Source organism: Mesoplodon densirostris, chromosome 9 (genome assembly GCF_025265405.1).
Source record: "Mesoplodon densirostris isolate mMesDen1 chromosome 9, mMesDen1 primary haplotype, whole genome shotgun sequence".
NCBI lineage: Eukaryota > Metazoa > Chordata > Mammalia > Artiodactyla > Ziphiidae > Mesoplodon > Mesoplodon densirostris.
Window position 1 is genome coordinate 45,748,704 of NC_082669.1, and position 21,797 is coordinate 45,770,500.

At 34.6% G+C, this 21,797-nt stretch overlaps 1 protein-coding gene across 6 annotated transcripts in view; it reads left to right on the forward strand.

Annotated features, from left to right (window-relative positions):
• DGKB (diacylglycerol kinase beta) overlaps nt 1-21,797 on the forward strand; it is a 653,248-nt gene that overhangs the window by 127,164 nt on the left and 504,287 nt on the right. For all 6 annotated transcript variants that reach the window (XM_060107578.1, XM_060107580.1, XM_060107582.1 and 3 more), the window contains 4 exons: nt 2,077-2,217; nt 13,739-13,788; nt 17,007-17,081; nt 21,336-21,455. In XM_060107578.1, coding sequence (XP_059963561.1) covers nt 2,077-2,217; nt 13,739-13,788; nt 17,007-17,081; nt 21,336-21,455 — 386 coding nt within the window. The remainder of the gene's footprint in view (nt 1-2,076; nt 2,218-13,738; nt 13,789-17,006; nt 17,082-21,335; nt 21,456-21,797) is intronic.

Here is a 21,797-nt window from a genome sequence, read left to right on the forward strand (position 1 = left end):
AGCTCAGGATTGTCTTCTGTTCTCTGCCTTTGGTTTATAAAAGTGACTATGTTCGTTTGTATCAGATATACAGTGACACTTGTTAAGGGAGGAAATCCATTTATAATATGTGTATATATATATATATATATATATATCTTTTCCAATAACTATAAACAGAAGTGGAATCAATGTGAAGCATAGAGATGTTTTTGAAATAAAGAAGACTTTGGTAAAAAAATGAAAGATGTAAAGCATTGTTTTTCAAACTGTCAGTTGTGGCCCGTGATGGGTAATGAATTCAGTTTAAGGGGTCTTTGACAGAATTTTAAAAATGGAATAGAAAAGAAAATAGGTTAACACAGAAAACATTGGCACAGTTATGAAACCTACTAGTGTGTGTGTGTGTGTGTGTGTGTGTGTGTGTGTGTGTTATCTGTGCTGGATTAAGATGTAAACTGTTTTTCTTTTCCTTACTATTGGCCTTGAACAAAAATAATCTATAAGCTATTAGTATAGAATAAAAAGGATAAAGTTGCTAGTTATGAAACTCTGGGCAGTTCATCTCACTAAGCCTGTTTCTCATCTGTAAAATGGGATTAATGCAATCTCCCCTCACAGGGTTAATGGGAGAATTAAGTGAAATGATACGTGTTCAGGTGCCCAGCATGGTTCTTGCCACATAGTGTACATTCAATAAATGGTACATTTTATTAGTAGTAACATTGCGACTACTAAACTAATTAACTGCTGACTTTTCAGAATGCATTAAATTATACTCCTGGATATCTTGAAATGGCTGAAGGAAATCACAGGTGTTCAGTCAAAGTTATACATGGAAAGAGATAGACCAGAGCAAGAGATGTGGTCAGGTGGAGGTGTGCTGATGAATGACAGGCTTGTAGAACTGTATTTGGTTAAGATTATTCCCTGCATTCCAGTAACTCCTGGTTAATTAGGAATCAAGTAGCCATTCAGCCCATCAGCCATCTAACCCACATACCTTTTATATGACCAAATAGACCTCAAAGGATAATTGGGGTTTACTTTGAGGTCTTGTCAGATACATATGATCTGGTTTCAGAGACTTCTCTGTAAGATGGAACTATTTATTGTGAAAGAGTTTTCGATTTAATTATCATCAGCCAGATAATCTGCAGTCATCAGCTGTTGTGCACATATATTCAAGTTCTCTACCCTTGTCTTGGAATAGGCACAATGAATGGATGTAATAAATAAAGTATGGACCATATTCAAACCAAACTACAGTTGTATGTTCTTACCTCTCTAATTAAATCTGTCATGTTTATCCAGATTTTTGTTTATGTTCTCTTTCTCTTATTCATGGGCAGATTCCTTGATGGCAAAAAGGATGTCTTATTCATGGTGCTGGCAACTGTTTGACATAAATACATGTTTTTATGTATGAATGATTCCTGACCATCAGTATATAAATCATATTGTGACAGACTTATTTCTTCAGTTTTTTGTGAAAGACCATTTTTTAGTCGTCCCAGCTGAGTTACAGCTGTCACTGCCTAAGGCAGAGAAAAGTGGAATAGCAAAGTATTTCTTCATGCTTTGAAATCTGTCTACCAGCTAACTCTGGGCAATAGAATTCTGGCCCAAACACCATCCAGTGAGTAGGCAGAGCAGTCCCTATGTCCCCAAATCCCAAAGAACTCTCCATTACTTAAAAGAATCATAGAGGGCTTCCCTGGTGGTGCAGTGGTTGAGAGTCTGCCTGCTGATGCAGGGGACACGGGTTCCTGCCCCGGTCCGGGAGGATCCCGTGTGCCGCGGAGCGGCTGGGCCCGTGAGCCATGGCCGCTGAGCCTGTGCATCCGGAGCCTGTGCTCCGCAACAGGAGAGGCCGCAACAGTGAGAGGCCTGCGTACCGCAAAAAAAAAAAAAAAAAGAATCATAGAATGTCTGTCTCTGTTATACTAGAGACCGGAGAATTTGGTTATTTTACACCTAAGAAGTATAGAGTTTCTCTACATGGTCTAGGCATTATCTCTCTATTTCCTTTGTTGGTTTTTGTTTGAGAACACTGGGAATATTTTTAAGTATATGAAGACAAATCTTTTTTTCCAGGTCTGAGAATGAATAAAGGTGCCATCACCTCTCCCCGTACTTCTCCAGCAAATACGTGTTCCCCAGAAGTAATCCACCTGAAGGATATTGTCTGTTACCTGTCTCTCCTTGAAAGAGGAAGACCTGAGGATAAACTGGAGTGTATGTGTTTCTTCATTTAGTTTACTTATCACGGTTGGGGTGGGGGATAGGACTGGATATTGACAAACTTAACATTGTATATACTGTGGTTGTTTACATTCTTATTAAATAAAGTGACCTTGGTTAATAATGATAAAAAATCCTCCAATTGAAAATCAGGCAATTAAAAGATATTAAGAATCTATCAGTTTTAGGTTATTATTGATCAAGGTCCATTTATTACTGAGTATTTCTTGAGCATGTTTATCAATTGATGGTTTTTGTTTTTGAATTTGCTCAGTTTGGTAACCAGACGATATTGAAAAGTATCCTTTGTGTTGTTTTGAAAATACACTTATTTCTAGTACGTAGGAGATCTTCCCATTAGGCAGAAAAAGGATTCACTGTCCATAGGCAACCTGAGCCCTTCTCTCTGGAAATCTTCCTTGAAACCTTCTGCACTAACGTCGTTGCTGTGGACAAATAATTTCTTAAATGCCAAGCATGAGAGTTTCATTTCTAGAAGTTGACTCTGAATATTATAAATAATTAAACAATAGCTTTTATTTTTCTTTTACCATGTAGCAGGCGTTTCAGATAGAGAATTTCAATCTAGTTGAAAGGAAATATGCTCTCTTTAATAAAATACAGTGACTGAGCTCTCTCTGGTGGCAAACTGTACTCATTGCAAGGCAAGAAAATATTTTTCAAACCTTTACTGCAAGCCCAATCATTTAATAATCTATCTCCAAAGCCCTTGCTAAATACAGAGCTGGTGGCTTGTTCAATAAGCTGATTAACCTGATTGTATTAGATATCATTAAAATGAATTAAATATTTTTGCCACTGAAATGATAGTAAAGATAATGAATCCTAAATTTGACATTTCTAAAGTAAATGTAGAATATTGTGACACCTCAGAATTATGATTGTGTAGCATGTTTAGTTTAACAGTAAATTAGATAATATTTCTCTTACTAATAAAGAATTTAATATAATATGATTATTTAATAGTAACACCTGCTTAAGTTATGAATAAACCATATTAACATCATTCTTTAAATACATATTTATTAGTTCTAAATGTTGAATATTTGCATTTCAAGATTTATTTGTATTCCTAAGAACCTACAGAAATCTCTCTCATTCCAAAATAAATATTAATGTTTAGTGAATTTTTATTGAAGTAATGGCCAGAGAGAAAGTTTTCTCAGGTGTTATTAGGACTGTGTTTGGAATGATTTTAAAAATACAAAGATTCGGGCTTCCCTGGTGGCGCAGTTGTTGAGAGTCCGCCTGCTGATGCAGGGGACACGGGTTCGTGCCCCGGTCCGGGAGGATCCCACATGCCGCAGAGCGACTGGGCCCGTGAGCCATGGCCGCTGGGCTTGCGTGTCCAGAGCCTGTGCTCTGCAACGGGAGAGGCCACAACAGTGAGGGGCCTGCGTACCGCAAAAAAAAAAAAAAGATTCTATTCCAGGTCTGAGAATAAATAAAGGCACCATTACTTCTCCCCAACATGGTCTTTGTGTTCCAGTTTAATTATTTTTAGGTCAACTGCAAGTATTTTGTTTTTAAGGTAGAATTCCTAAGAGGTATGTTGTAAGTTCTCAGTTTGAATCTGTGTCTCAGCAGTCTTCGTCCACAGTTGCCATGCAGAATGTTAACCCACAAGTGATTCAGAAACACTTGATGAATCAAGTTGAGCCTGACCTGCCACTTACCTCTCTTCAGTGTTATCAATCCCCTTCCCTCGGTTCTTTAAGTTTTCCAGCTCTTTTTTGAGCTTATACCATTCAGCTGCATTTTCTTTTTTTTCTTAACCATTTCTTTAGACTTTCCTCATAGACAGACTTGTTACCACCTGGCATTACTTCAGTGATTTTCACCAGACTCTTGAAAGAAAATGCATTTCAATTTCAGAAGCTCATTAAGGTTCTAGCTATGTTCTAATTTTCTTCTCTACTGTCCTCAAGTTTGGAGGACCTTAACCTGGTCCTTACTCATCTGGAGCTTGTATTTGTTGGTTTGTTTTTTAAATGCCAGTGCCTGGCTTTTTCCTTACTCTTCTGGAGCTTGTGTTTTTTTGTTTGTTTGTTGGTTGGTTGGTTTTTTAAATGCCAGTGCCTGGCTTTTTCCTACATCAGTTAAATCAGAATCCATTTCTTTCGCCCACTTTCTTAGCCATGTACTTATACATTTTTCTCTTCTACAATTGCACATTTACAAAGTCCTAACATTCATACAGTATATTATAGTTATAGATTCTAAAAATTTTTTCAATGTCTTTAAAGAAATTTAATGGTTGTTAATTTAATATATATTTCCAAAATGGTTATGACTTATTAAACATAATATATACTAGAGGAAAGAAAAGAAGAAAATAATTAAAATTAACACAGAAGTAGATATAATCAAGCACCTAATATAGTTAACTTCTGCAGGTGAGCGATGTTTTTGAATCTCAATTTCTAAGCAGCTAAGCAGAAAGGAGTACAGACATGTTGTCTTAGGCCAGAGGTTCTTGAACTTTATCGCACATAAGAATCACCTGCAGGGCTTATGAGCACACAGCTTGCTCCGCCCCAACTTGAGTATATGTGATTCAGCAAGCCTGGAACAGGACTTCAGAGTTTTCATTTCAGGTCATGCTGATGTTGCAGGGACCACATTTTGAGAAGCATTGGTTTATGCAATTCCTTCAGTCCAATGAAAACACACACACACACACACACATAATTCAGCTGAAACTACAATTGTTCTTGGAATTGATGGTGGCATTATTTGATACCTTCTTTTACCTGGGTTATTAGATAAATTAACGACATGTTTTAAATATTTTTTCCCCAAAAAACAATGTTGTATAAATCTTTTCAGTGATTACTGCCACTTCTAATCTCCCCCACCTCTCTTTTCTGCCAGGTATTTACAAAATGTTTAGAATAAAGCATTGTTTTTCATTGAAGGGAAACTAACAAACAAAAGCTTTTGAACTTTCCACTGATTATATGCCATTTCTTCAACTTGCTTTCGTTCACTCAATCTCTGACTCAATCCTAATGCCTCACTGTGGTCTTTGCCAGTTCTGAGGCCCCGTCAAGTAGAAGGTATTTATTTATCTGTTCCCACGAACCCTTGGAAAGTATGTGTGCATGCATGTGTGTGTGTGTCCTGAAGTTGTGGAGGCATTCTTTTTTTTATGTCTCCTTGTTGGTGGGAGTTACCAACCATCGAGGTGCATAGATAAGAACATTGTACCAGGTCTGGTTTGCCCTCTTCACCTTAAGCCCACTACAGTACTTTATGGAGAGCCATTCAATACATCCCTCTTTGAGTCTCCTTAGATTCCTCAAATTCTGTGACCTCAACTCCGTTTTATTTCAGTCACCCACTTTTGTTGCAATACCCCAAGTCTTTTAATTCCCAAAGACTGCTCTTATTCTATAAATTTAAATTCTAGTATGTTACTTTGACCACAGCCTATGCTCACTTAACTTTTTACTTTTCTACTTTGAATTTAAATATAGCATAGCACAGCACTCAAGAGCCTGGACTCTTCATTTCACTAACTGAATGAATCTTAGCTTTGACCCTTACTATCTGAGTGACCCAGGCACATTGTTAAAACCTCTCAGGCCTCAGCTTCCCCAGCTGTAAAATTGGGATCATAATAATGTCTATCTTGTATGTTTGCTATGAGAATTCAATGAACCAATATTTGCTCACATAAATTCCTTCACATTTATGTGCATGTTAAATGAAATAAAAGTAAGTTAAGAATTCTTGCCCCTTGACCACTTCACTTCCTCCTGAACTTGCTTGCTGCTTTTGGGCCTCCCACCCCTTCAAATGTAGACTGACCCTGTAATTTGTGAGGTCAATCATTCCTTCTCACTTAGTTTTGAACATCCAATTTATTTGTTCATATACTGAGCTGCCAGAGATTTTGTGAAATAATAATATAATTCTGTGGATTAGAACTCTTCTCAAAACCTCAGCTGGCCTTCAGTGCCTTCAGTGTTTCTCTGGTCATTGACTTCTCCTAGTTAAAAGTTCATTCAGATGCTGTGTTGCTTCAAACACCTACCTAATTAATCATCATCTCACTCATTAGCTGTAAATTCTTGTAACTTCCTCTCATGTTGCCTAAAACTTGTCCACTTCTATACCTGTTCTTTCCTCTTCTTCTGACTCAGGAAGAATGTGTCCCTTTTGTAGTTCCCTATTGAGTAATACATCAAAGTAAGTCTTTAACTTAGCATCCATAAACTAATCTGGCTCCACAATTTGACCCCAACCTACTTGGCCAGTCTTGCATTTGGCTATGACCTGCACAAAAATGTCCCAGTCATATGAATCTACTTTTTAATCATCAGGCAAACCCTGAACTTTTCCACCTTCATGCCTTTGCTTATAATGTGCATTTGCTAGGGGTGTATATCTTTCCCAGTGTATATCAGACCCAGTCCAGTCTACACTTGAAGCCTAGCTCACATCATGAGTCCTCTTGCCATCTCTAATCAGATTATTTTACTCTCCTTCCTTATACCATTGCACTGTGTATAACTTCCCACTCTAGCACCTACCACTTATTATGTGTGTTTTTCAAAGATAGATGCTCAATAAATGCTAGTTAAATGGAACTGTATTGAAGTCTATTAGTGCTTGACAAGAGGAAGATAATGTGAATTATTGAAGGCATCAAATAGTGCTAAATTTATACTTCTATTTTCAAGTATAAATGTGGCATTCACATTGGGGTTAGTGTTTATCAAATTATTAATGACTTAGCTAGAATAACTTCAAGTTAGCTTACAGTTACTGAAAATATATCACTAAAAAGAAATCAGTAGGAAAATGTCCAGAAAAACACATAATTGACATGCAGATAATGAGGACTACCCTGTATGTTAAAGTTACTGCTTTGTCTAGTATTAATCTTAGAACCACTGAAATTTAATATTGAAAAGTTCTCAAATATCATCTAGGTAACCTTCCTATATTGTCAATGAAAAAATTAAAGCCCATAGAGACTGGTTATTAATTATACCACCTACCACCAGTTTAGCTATCTGTGACTAAAATGTATGATTTCTGACCTGCTGTATAGGTGCTCTTTTTATTTTGAAAAGCTGCCTTTCCTTGTTTAGGTTATTGTTTCTTTTGTGGAGAAAAGAAGAAAGTATAACACCATTATATTAGATGTCAAAAACTCCAAGCAAATGATTTTCACCTCTGCCCTTGTGGTTTATTAGATAGGTCTTAAAATACATAAAACAGTACAAAATTGTGAGTTAAACGAATTCTGGGTTAAATGTCTTTTAAAATACATACTTTCTAATCTTTAAAAACAATTTCCATAATAATATTTTCATATCAATAACATATTATACAAAGTACAAAAACATGTTCTATGGGAAAATAGATTAAAAACTTGCAAATCTTTTGGAAAAGAAACAAATTCTAGATATAAAGAATTACCCTCATATTGAGTAATTGCCTTTCCTTTGAGCTTTTAACCAAATTCATGTGTGGGCACATAATTGTTTCTATATAAAGTGTAATTGCATGAGCATAAAAATAGAAAAAAAGTGAGTTAAACTGGTTTGTAACTTCGTAAGAGGTAACCACCTTTGGAAGCTATCATGTTGACAGAATAATTTTAATAGTGGGCTTAAATTATTTTTGCACCTAAAAATCTATATCCTTATATGTTGGTTTTAAAAATAAAACCTCTTTGTTCAATGATTCACTTGACCTTGGAGACTAACTTTACTTTTAAATTCTAAGGAAAAAATAGTCATATTTTAATGTTTGACGATCACTATTAATTTTATCAGTATTATTCAGATATGCTTCTTTTTTTTTTTTTTTTTTTTTTGCGGTACGCGGGCCTCTCACTGCTGCGGCCTCTCCCGTTGCGGAGCACCGGCTCCGGACGCACAGGCTCAGCGGCCATGGCTCACGGGCCCAGCCGCTCCGCGGCACGTGGGATCCTCCCAGACCGGGGCACGAACCTGCGCCCCCTGCATCGGCAGGCGGACTCTCAACCACTGCGCCACCAGGGAAGCCCCAGATATGCTTTTAAAAGGGAAAGGTTCTATAGGCTTACCAAGCCAAACAATTTTTATTTTCTGTGGTGTTAATAACTGCCTTTTTTCCTCTTTATTTGATTAGTTTCTTTATTCCTATATAACTAATCAATTCCTAAATCCTCCACCATAAATTCTGGTTTGGAAACTTGTGCTCTCCATCTGCTCCTTCATCTTTTCATTGTTAGTTACCTTCTCCTTTATTTTACTTGTTCAGTCTTTCTGAAATCACTATTTTTAGATGTTGAAACTCCATGACAGAACTTTGAATTATTACAATTTTTAATTTTCCTATTTTCCAACTTCTTTTCTTTTATGTCTTTCATTTGACATCTGGGACATCTTCTACATCTAGGATGACTTTTTTTTTTTTTTTTTAACTCTTTCTAGCATAATTTTCACTTCACAGAGAATCCTTTTTGTTGTCAGCACCATCCTTATTTGCTATTATTCTTATTTTATGGATTGAATCTTCCCTCTTATTTATAAGGTTCCCCTCTCGCTGCTTTGCTGGTTTCTTCCAAATTACTTTGTTTTGAAACAACTACTTGGTGGTTGTGGGTAGGTGGGTGGGTAGGTGAGGTTTAAGTCTGACTCATTAGAGTTGAGGAAGGGGACTTATATTTCTCAATGTTCAGTATATCCATTTTCACATGATTACACTCTTTGGTATTGGACCCCTACCATCAGAATGCCTGAGTACCCTGAACTCAGAGTCCCTGTGGCTTGACTGCTGTAAAGCTCAAAGATCCAGTCTTCTTTAAGGTAGAGGGCTGGCATACCCTCAGGTGCAAGCTGTGAGGGGTAGTGTTTAAAGGTCTAATTTCTTTTCATGAAGATTATGTTTCCTTTTCTGTGTGAATCTGTGCCTCCTCTTTACTACCAGCTTACGTCTATATTTCTCAGGTTTCTATATCAGTCACCATGTGTTTTCCAGCTTCTAAAATTTTATTTTTCTTGTCTCCTCTCACATTTTCTTTGTACTTGTGGGTTTATGCCTATTTCATCCCTTACTGTTACTGTAGTGGACCTTCAATAGAAAGGCAAAGTAAATATGTGTGTTCAATATTTCCTGTTTTGCATGACCCCACTACAATTTTAAATTAGGAAAGTAGACTTACCTCTGAAAATTAAAGTCCTAGAATTCCTCTCTTGCATCAGAATCAAAGGAAAGTTTTATCATTGATTTATAATTGGTGAGATTTAGACTACAAGATACTTAGTGCTCAATATATGTATACTGTTTTTATTATTGCTATAATTATTAACTAAAACTTAAAGTTCTTCAACTTTGTTCCTTGGTGAATTAGACAGGATTTATAGACAGCCATTAACTTCTGTTAATGTGTGTATAAATTAATATAAAAGTATACTAGGGCTTCTACTTCATACAACACTAAAGTGTTCTCAGACCAACTTTTCTGCTAGAAACAACTAGAACATTTAAACTCAATATTTAAAAAAAAATCTGTTTGTAAATTTTAGGAAATTATCAAGGCAAGTTGGATTTGTGGGTTAAATTTCTGGGAGCGGGGAGCCAGGCTTTTGCCAGTATTTTTAAACTGTAAATTCTTAGACAGCTGAGAGGCTGAGAAGGTAAGCAGCTTTGGTAGACTGGCCTTGGGGAAAAAACTTGAATTGTGGAGTCTTTCTAGAAGGCATATGATGGTCTCCAATTGTGGTTTAAATTTCCATTTTCTTTACAATTGATGATGTTGCGTACTTTGTTATGACTGACTACTCACCTCTCTTCCATTTTTGCAGCATCTGTTTGATTTTTTGCCTCTTTCCTAATTGGGTTGTTTGCTATTTTATTACTGAGCTAGGGTTTGCTCATATATTGTAGAAACAAGTCCTTTGTTAGATATATGTGTTCCGAAAATTTTTTTTCAAATCTGCAGCTGGCTTATTTATTTTCTTAATAGTCTTTTTTTTCTTTTTAATGAGCAGAAGTTCCAATTTTGATGAAGTTTAATTTACCTATTTTTTAAAAATCTTTGATGGTTCATATTGGCTTATGTTGAGGTCATGAAGATATTGTCCTGTATTTTCTTTTAGAAGGTTTATAGCTCTGCTTTAATGTTAAAGTTTAGTTTCAAAAAATTTTAGTTTTGAAGTTAAAATTCAGTTAGACTTAATGTTCATGTTTGGTGTGAAGTAAGGGTCAAGGTACTTTTTTTTATATGAATATCCATCCAGCTGTTCCATCATCATTTTTTGAAAAGACTTTTCTTATCTCATTGAATTGCTTTGGCCCCTGTTGACCATAAGTGTGTGGATCTCTATCTATATTCCGTATTTCCCATTGTTCTGTTGTGTAGCCCTTAGTCAGTATGTCACTATCTTGATTCACTTGGTCTTTAGCAACTCTTGAAGTCAGGTCATGTAAATCCTTCTGATTTGTTCTCCCTTTTCAGGGTTGTTTGGGGTATTGTAAGTCTTTTTTATTTTTATGTAAGTTTTAGAATCAGCCATGTTAATATTTAAAACAAAGCTACTGGTATTTTTATTGAGATTGTATCTGTTATATAGAACAATCTGTGGAGAGTTTACATTTTAATGATATTGAATCTTCCAATTCATGAACATAATACATCTTTTCATTTATATAGGTTTTCTATATTTTTTCTTGGTGAAGTTTTATATTTTTTGCACAGAGGTCTTTTCCAACTCTTGATAAATTTATCTTATATATTTAGGTTTTTGGATGTTATTGTAAATTATATGTTTTATGTTTCATTTTCTAATTGTTCTTCGCAAGTATGTAAAACTGCAATTGACTTTTTAATCCTACTGTGTCACTAAATACATATACTTATGTATATTTATATATAAACATATGTCTTAATATTTATACATTATACAATTTCTAATATAAAACATATAACCTATATGTTATATAAGATCTAATTATATAGTTATATAACTTCTAATATAAGATATAATACATATGATATATGTTCTAATAATAAGATATAGATTACATATCAGTTACGTAAGTTCTAATATATATATACATTATGTAAATTCTTATATATATATGAAATGTGTATATATATAGTTCCAATTCTTTTTGATGATTCAATAGAATTTTGTACAAACTAAATGTACAAACATATCATTTGTAAGTAAAGATAGTTTTTATAACTCTTTTCTTATACATAAGACAACCCATCACTGCTTCTTTGTGGACAGACAGAGCACCTTTCAGTGCTACCATCCCTGTCACACACCCCTTTCTTCAATTACTGCTGTTGCTGCTGCCTCTCATCACCATGGATTCTGTGAAGCCCCTTTTTTCTTGGGTCACTAGCATCTGATTAATCATATGGGCTTGTGCTTCCGTTTGGTAGAGGCTGGGTCATGTGCAAACCTTATTTTCAAGTCAGGCTAGTAAAGGAAGGTATCTGGCCTTTCATCTGTTATTGTGCTTTATAAAGTCTGGCTTTCAGAATTTAGGAAGATGTTTCAGATGCTGCCCAAAATGAATGACAGTTACCACACACCCACCCCACTTGTGTGTACGTCTTTGAGCTCATGTTTCCAACAAGATTTACCAGTAGACATAGGTAATTGTCCATATACCTGAGCTGTATGAAATGGTTTAGCACTCATTTACTCCAATAAGGATTAGCAGAGTCACAAGTGTCCCTCATTCTAAAATATAGTTAGGTTTTGGAAATTCTTGCCTTGCTCCTGGTACTTAACCCCTTCTCTGAATGGTGTATGAATTCTTGCCACTTAAAAAGGTATTTTTACCATTTTATGCTACACTAGAAAATCTTGAAATGCTTAGTATCCATGTTGTGATAAGTTTTTTTGTTTGTTTCTTTCTGAATTTTATTCTCACTTAATATATAACAGAGAACAATTATCATGGTTTGCAAATCAAGATATTTACATTCTTTAGCAAATCTAACATTCTATCCTTTAATTCAATAGGTATACATTTCCCCTTACATTTCAACATCTTTAAAGTCTGTTTCCATTTTACAGTAAATAGAACACATTAGCTAGATTGGCAGCATTTTTTTCCTTTTAGTGATGTGCAGACTAGTTTTGCATCTTATAAACATCTTAGAATTTTTGAAATATAATACTTATTTTTAAATATAAAAATAACAATGAGTTACAGATTAAGGTCATTGCATAATTATGTCTCCTAGTTGTCAATGCCTTTGGTTAATATTATAGACCTCAGACATCAAGACTCTCCAGGAAATTATACAAACCCAACACAAACCCTCATTTCCACTCCTCTATTTTTACAGCTGTGTCATTCTTCTCTGTTTATCTCAAAACGGCACCTGCAGCCTCTTCTGTAGTCTCCTGGTGGTGTGTGAATTATACAAGGGAATCCTCAGGCCAGGCATGGACCTCCGCCATCCTGCTTTCCTGAGCTCCCTAGCACAGAGCCAATAGTGTCTTTTTCCTCATTTGATTAGTTCAAAGAGTGGTTACCCTATGAAACTACATCTCCAATTTAAACAAATACACCATTATACCCATGATAATAATGCCATTTATGTCTTTGCATCCCCTATCAGGAAAATTCCCTTATTTTGCACTAATTTTTCCTTTCCCATACTGCTTAAGGATTAATCAAAGCAATGGCTTATATTTGTGTAGTGACCTACAGCTTTTGATACACCTTTGTGTATATCATCTCACTTTCACAACAAATGTCTTTTTTTTTTCCATTGGAGTATAGTTGATTTACAATGTTGTGTTAGTTTCAGGTGTACAGCAAAGTGAATCAGTTATACATATACATATATCCAGCTGATTTACAACATTATGTAAGTTTCAGATGTGCAACAGTGATTCACAATTTTTAGAGATTATACGCCATTTATAATTACTATAAAATATTGACTATATTTCTTGTCTTGTACAGTATATCCTTATAGCTTATTTTATGCATAGTAGTTTGTACCTCTTAACCCCTATCCCTAACAAATATGTGTCTTATGACAGGGTGATTATCCTTATTTTATAGATAAGAAAACAGCGTTTGACTAAGCTCACATAACAGTGGATGGTAGATTCCAAATTATAATTGATTTCCAGACCTCTGAATTAGTTATTTCTTCTTATCCACTCTGTCCTTTAATATTCAGACTCTGAATGTCTGAATTCCTTCTCATCTGTTATTTTGAATTTCCATTTAATTATCTTGTAATACAAATTTAAACAGACAGTAGCACTTTTTAGTGTTTTCTAGCTATATAACAAATATTGGTAGAATTTATATCTGATATCCAGTATTTTTATTAATGATTAATTCATCTTTAAGCTTGAGAAATGATCCCCAAATCAATTGCTTTGAGGAGGGGAGGGATTTAGTAGTATTTGTTTTTGACAGAAAATAAAATTTAAAGAATATGCCTTATTCTAGCATTGATCTTACTCACCTATAATCTTTTTTTCAACACCTCTTTTATTTCTAGTTATGTTTCGCCTCTATGACACGGATGGAAATGGCTTCCTGGACAGCTCGGTAATTTTTTTCTTCAAATTTTCTGTGAAAATTTCAAAGTAGTTTATTCTGAAAAATGCAATGAATAAATTTATAGCTATTACCACAGAAGACACAATATAATTTCCATGCACTCACACAGCATTTTTATCATCTGACTTTTTGAAAGCAAGTGATCTGAGGAAACTGTTAGGATTACAGTTGATCTATCGAATAATTTTACTACAAAAAAGTGACTTTTTATATACAGAAAGATAAAAAAGACTTCAACCCTGTCTGAATAAAGTATAAGAGAAAGATGAGACCATTGATCTAAAAAGAAAAAAAAGTGAGTGTATATATATATATATATATATATATATATATATATATATACACACACACATATACATATAGAGGAAAATATCAAGAATACAGGTAGAATTTAAAGGAATTATGAAGTTGATTCAATCATTTTATTATTTTCCCACTTTTTAAGTACTATTACTCACATATGTTGATGAAATGGGTAATTATATTTAAAACTGCTTCAGCAAACTTCCCTTCTCATCTGATTTTAAATCCAACTTGCACTCTATCTATAGTTTTACTCATAAAAATCAATAGAAGAAAAATACCATCTCACAGAAAGTAATAATTAAATGTTTATTTTATTTGTAATATATGCAAATCATTGACAGTTTTCAGAGGAGAAGTTAGACTCTTAGGTCTCAAATCAGGGCCTCCTGAGTATATCCATCTCAGTTTCCACCAATGATGTATTTTCTATTTAACATTTTGTATATTATATCATGTCCTGTTCTATGAAGGAAATATAAGAATATTAACAAAAGAATAAGCGTCACATTATGGAAATTTTGAAGTACATAGGCACATGTAAAAACACATGTTTTGATATATTTAATATTGATTAAAATAAACATTATTTCTGATAATGAGTTTCTCTCATCATCTGATGCATCTCTCTATGGCAGAACTCAAACAGACTTTTACAAGCAAAGCGGTGAAGTTGGAGACATATTTATGTAACACTGAGTAGGATAATGGTGCATTAGTTTCTCCAGAGAGAGATAAAAATATATAATTCCTATTCTAGGAAATGACCACCAATCTGAATTGATGCTGCGATTGTGGGATTTCTTATGTTAGGGTCTTTCTAATTTTTCAAATGCTGTTATTTTTAAGTGCCTAGTAGTGTTCAGTTTTCCACTTAGGAATATTAAGTAACATGATACATTTGCTCATTTTCTGGTAGCATTTCCCGGCTAGAAGTTTAGATTTCTTCTACATATGTCAATAGGCTTATTGTAGCATTTCTGACTACAGTAATGCAAATTATATTTTCAATGCAGATTTGTTTTCTTTTTCTTTTTAATTAAATTAAAACAATGTTTCTTTACTAGGCTCTTAGCCACGGGTTGGCAGCTGATTAGAAAATTCAGTCAAATGCTTTTCTTGGTCTCTGGCCATTTTTTGGTTAACATATAGTAGATTACTAGCAATATTTATAACTATATTCCCAATATTAAACAATGAGCTGAGGATAAATAAGTTGGTTTATGATTAAATTAGTCTTTTTTAAAATAAAGGTCTGGATTTAATTTCTATGATTTTCTCCATACAACTTACTGCCCCAGGATATTTCCTTCACTGTCAGGTAGGAAGTACACCTTCTGATATCATTTGTCTTTGAAATTTAAAGGCTATGTTCATATACTAGAGACACAACAGAAGAAAATTAATACTTTGAGAAATGACCAGTATGTCTAATAATGCTAGTTAATGTTTATTGATCACTTGTGCCAGATAAGATAAAAGTATTTCATATAACAGCATATTTAATCTTGGTAGCAACTCTATGAACTAGGTACTATTAGAATACCCATTTTACTGTTGAGGAAACTGAGTCTCAGAGAGGTTAAATGACTTATCTAGTACCACATGTGTACACAATAGTCCACCAAAAATAGTTTCTGTTACTCCAAACATATCCAGAGACTTTAACGGTTCCAAACCATTAAGGCGTATATAAGCAAAGATAAAGTAACTGGAAGATTAGTTACACACACACACAAACACACACACAATTCTAGCCTCTAATTGCAAGGGATTAGTGTTTAAAATTTTTCTCATCTGTAATAAACACATTTATATTTGCATTGTTTCTGGGATGACCTGTGTTATATAACATTTTCATGATTCCATATATATATTTTTGGAGAGAGGGAGTGTAGCTTTCATCAGCTTCTCAGAGGGATCCATGAATCCCCCCCCAAAAAAAAACCCTCTTTTACTATATTTTCTTCTTCATTTTATGCATATTAACCACGTACATTAGATCAGAGGTTTTAGTAGAATAAATCTTATTAATATACTTTCAAGCCTTATTCTTTATACTTCTTATATTTTAAATTATCATACTATGAAATACCACTTTTAATTGTCATGGACGGACTACCCTTAAAATTATTAGCATTCACAAAGTATGTTTAATCTTTTCTGAAGATACAGAAAAATTAAAACATTAAATAAATCAGTATGAAAAAATGTTATAATTTATTTAGCCAAGGCATATATATTAACCAGCAGTTCTTCAAAGAGTTGATGTTGAGCAGAAGAATGTGAAAATTCAGACTAAAATTCTGTCCCCTCATAAAATAAACTGTACATGCACTTAGCCTCTAAACCTTAACCTGAACACACCTCTAGCAGAGCCAATTTTACCAGTAAATGGCTAGAACCATCAGTATATGTTCTCAGTGTATCAGAATAAAAATAAAACTCTCAGCTGCCCTCAAACCCTTCCTCCCACCCTTCCACACCTGTTTTCAAGGTGTGGGGTCAGGATATTCAGTACTTAAAAATCACAGCTTTTTGTGAAAATATGCAGGCTCCTACTTTCATCAGATGCTGCTTTCCAAACAAAAATTTTCTTAAAAATCTTCTCCTGGAAGAAAACCTTTCTTTGTATAGTTGTGCCCTCTCCTGGTGAAGGTTTCTAGACAAAGTACAAAGGAATGTATATTTAAGCTCTTCTTTTATGTATAGTTAAGTAGACCTTTAAAATGAAGAGGCATATGTTTACTTTTTATATAAAATTAATCATCTTACTCCTTTAGTTTTTGAGCTACATGTTGAACAAATCAATTCCTGTAAGTCAAAGTTGAAGAACTTACTAAGACCTTGTGTTCATTTTCCTTCTTCCTTCCCTCTCTCCCCTTCCCTTCCCTCTCCTCCAGGAACTAGAAAATATCATCAGTCAGATGATGCATGTGGCAGAGTACCTTGAATGGGACGTCACTGAACTTAATCCAGTAGGTATAGGAATGATTTAACTGTTGGCTACATTCTAGAAGACCCCTTTCCCTTTCATCTTTTTTGCAATCCTAATATATTACTGGCATTTGATTTTTTAAAAAATTTTTATCGGAGTATAGTTGATTTACAATGTTGTGTTAGTTTCATGTGTACAGCAAAGTGAATCAGTTATACGTATACATGTATCCACTCTTTGTTAGATTCTTTTCCCATATAGGTCATTACAGAATATTGAGTAGAGTTTCCTGTGCTATACAGTAGGTCCTTATTAGTATTCTATTTTATATATAATGGTGTGTATATGCCTTTTGATAACTCTTAAGTTACTATTTCTAATCAATAGCCAAAGTGGATTCTGAACAAGAAAAAGTATATGTGGTTTTCTGAAGCTCTTAGTAATGATAACTTTTGCTTTTCTTCCTCATGGAAATTAATTTGCATGGTAGTCTAATATAGGTGTAAGTGAACAGAAGCTGCTGATGACACTGCTAAGGTCATACCATGCCACAAAAAAATCAGAACTGACATGTTTTTTATGATCGCCATGATTTTCCTTATATGGAAATCGCTAAAATATTCAATCTAAAAGAGGATGAAGATGATTAAGAAGATGATAATGATGGTTTACTATGCACAGTGCACTGTTATCTTTGCATATGTGTTATTTAAGGCTCATAACTCTACAAGGTAGATACTACTATTTTATTCATTTTACAGATGAGGAAATTGAGACCCCCAATTTTTTTTCATTTATTTTATTAAAGTATAGTTGCTTTACAATGTTGTGTTAATTTCTACTGTACAGCAAAGTGATTCAGTTATATATATATATATATATATATATATATATATATATATATATACATTCTTTTTCATATTCTTTTCCATTCTGGTTTATCACAGGATATTGAATATAGTCCCCTGTGCTATACAGTGGGACCTTGTTGTTTATCCATTCTATATATAATGGTTTGTATCTGCTAACCCTAAACTCCCAATCCATCCCTCCCCACCCACCTCCCCCTTGACAACCACAAGTCCGTTCTCTATGTCTGTGAGTCTGTTTCTGTTTTGTAGATAAGTTCATTTATGTCATATTTTAGACTCCACATATAAGTGATATCATATGGTATTTGTCTCTTTGTCAGGCTTACTTCACTTAGTATGATAATCTGTAGCTCCATCCATGTTGCTGCAAATGGCATTATTTCATTCTTTTTTTGGCTGAGTAATATTCCATTGTATATATGTACCACGTCTTCTTTATCCATTCATCTGTTGGTGGACACTTAGGTCACTTCCATGTCCTGGCTATTGTAAATAGTGCTGCTATGAACATAGGGGTGCATATATCTTTTCGAGTTATAGTTTCGTCTGGATATATGCCCAGGAGTGGGCTTGCTGGGAGGCCCCAAAATGTTAGTTACTTGCCCAAAACTCTGCAGCTAGTTAAAGATCGAGCTAGGAAACTTTAATCAAATTGTTTCAAGAAATAGTATCTAACAATGCCTATAAGAGCATTAAAAACCTCTTATTTTCAATAGATGTATACCAAAGTTACAACATTATTCAAATGTGTATTAAAACAAACATGATTCGAAACTTTTACTTTGGCCACAGGAATATTTGAGGGAGAATGTTATTGATTTTAGTTTCTCTTTGAAACCAACTAAGTTTAGCATATTGTACATTAATTAAGTAAATACAAATCAATTTTATGTAAATGTTTTACATTTTATATGAATTCAAAGCGCCTATTTAACCACATAAATTCACATTTATGCAGTCAACAGCATGGTAATGGCATGATTATGTGATAGGAGCGGTCTGATAGCTTTTCCCTTGCTTTGCAAACTAATGCGGTTAAAGTACAACAAAGTCAATGCAATGTCATGGAAAGGGAGAGCACCGTTCTTACTGGGATTAGAGTTTTCTAAGTTTTAACTCAGCTGATTTTTCTTTTTCCTTTTTTTATTTTTCAACATGGAAACACACATGATGTGCACATGATGAGTGGCAGGTATCATTAACAAAATTGCAGTTTGCATATGGAATAATAAAGTAGATGGTAACATATTTAATTCTAAGAATACCGCTTGATTCATCTTAATACTATTTTCACTGAAATCAAAAGACTCATAAGTTCTGCTGCCTTTTCTGGTTATGTTAGTGTAAAACACAACACTGTAAATGTAAAAGATACATGCACTCCTATGTTCATGTGAAATAATTCACCTATCAATCAAGGCTCTTGTCCTCACTGGAGTAATAGAGGGAAGGGGGTCTTTTTTTTTTTTTTTTTTGTGGTACGCGGGCCTCTGTCGTGGCCTCTCCCGTTGTGGAGCACAGGCTCTGGATGCGCAAGCTCAGCGGCCATGGCTCACGGGCCCCGCCTCTCTGTGGCATGTGGCATCTTCCCGGACTGGGGCACGAACCCATGTCCCCTGCATCGGCAGGCAGACTCTCAACCACTGTGCCACCAGGGAAGCCTGGAAGGGGGTCTTTTTCAATCAGCTTTGAAAGCAGAAGGAGGCACCACCACATAACCATATTTGGCGGTGGGGGGTTTGAGAAAAGAGGGATCTGGATGCTCTGAAGAAGGAACAGTTAGTGGTTGGGCAGCCTAATTAGGACAAATACCTACTGGAAAATACAAATAAAAAGCTATATAGCATTGTTAATCATTTGCGACACATACTGAGAAGTCTGCCCTTTCTGTGGGCAGTATAAAGAGTAAAGATAAAAGACTTGGCTGTTTACTGTCATAGTAACTGCTTCATTCTGCCTGATGATTCAGCAGCTCTCCCCATTTTAAACATGTGTGTACATTTGTACACGTTGTCTGACTCCTGGTAAGTTTGCATAATAACTAAAGAGAATTGTACATTTCAGGTTGATGGCTCAGGGTAGACTGAGATGCCCTTGAAGGGAGTTTTTAAAAACTAACCCAGATTCTACCATTAGATTTATTAAGTACAGTATGAAAGTATCAGCCCTCTGAAACAAACACTCTGTGTTTTACTTCTCTCCTCATTTGTTCATTTCTAGTAGTTCATCAGAGTGTCTTCAAGGGGGAGGGCCTTTTAATGAGACCTTATGCCCTTTTGCCCAATTCTAAATGATTTCCCTTGTCTTTCATTTTGAGTGTAACGAAATAATTATTTCAACATCACTTTGTTCCAAAGAGTCTCTTTCCGCTACCTATAGATAAGTTTGTTTCAATGAAGGAAAATAATCTGATTTTCAAAAACTTGCTGAGGAAAGACACCAATCCACTAAGTTCAGGGATGTTGAGGCAAATAATACTTCTGTCCACATATCAAGTTATTCCATTTATTGCACCTTTTCAAATTTTTCTTCTAATGCTCTCTGTATTTCTTTCTTTTTTCAAATTGATTAAAAGTTCCATATTAGATAAAGGTGTTGAGTTACTTCCTTCACTGGATTCTACCATGTTTGCCACTTCGGTGCCATTAGATGGCAGGTACTTTGCCTTCCCAGCAGCCAAGGGTAATATGTTTGGGTAATATATATTAGCAAATATAACAGTAACAACACCCATATTACACTTACTATATGTGCTAGGTACTCTTCAAAGATACTTATAATGTATTAGCACCTTTGACCTCACAACAACCCTTCGAATTAACAGCTACTATTAGCACTATGCAGCTGAGAGATAAATATATTACAAACAGACACTACAGAGAACATTTTAGGACACTCTGTGCGAGTCTTCCTTAGAAAAGAAATCTAATCAAAAAATTATTTGATTGTTTAACTTCTTGGCTCCTTTACGTTCTGATAGGCAGTTAAAAGCAACTTAATTCCTCCGCCCCACACCACTTAGCAAAGAATTATTTCAGCTCTTTGCCGTGAAGTTAATTTGGTCTGTCATTATCTGGCATATATTTGAATTTTTTAAAGTAATCTAGAGAAAGCAATTAAAGATCACTTTCATGCTTAGAGATACCTTCTTGTTTAAGCTGTACCATCCAGTGACAAAATATTAAAAAGTTAAGCATTTATTTATAAAAGTTGATCAGTGTAAGTAGTCAGGTTTTTGAAATCATAGCAAAGGTACTCTATGCTCAATAATAGGATTAACATGGTACTGAGTTATTTAGATATTTACCTCAACCCTCTACTTAGCTGCTAGTCACAGTTTATTATAACCAATTCAGTGCAATACTTTGTTGTGTCATATGAAATTTATTTTATTGATTTATTTCAAGTTTCTCCTCCTCCAGATCCTTCATGAAATGATGGAAGAAATTGACTATGATCATGATGGAACAGTCTCTCTGGAGGAATGGATTCAAGGAGGCATGACAACAATTCCACTTCTTGTGCTCCTGGGCTTAGAAAATGTAAGCATTTACAGAGGGGGGTGGCCTGGTGGTAAGTCAGTGGGGTTCTCTTTTATACATTTTGATTATACATTCATCTGGCTATTTTCTACCATTAAGTATATAGTGAGTGCCTGCTTCTTCTAATGCGTATGTCACAGTACAAGTTAACAGTAACTCCTTTTATAGTAATACTTGCCACGAATATATTAATTCAGTTTAGGTATTACCATATTATTTAATACATACTCTCTCTCTTTTTTCCCACTATTTAAAGTGCAATCTTGTTTAAAAAAAAAAAAAACATTGACCTTATTTTATCTAATGCAAGAAACATCCCAGTATTATTGCATTCTGTGGTTC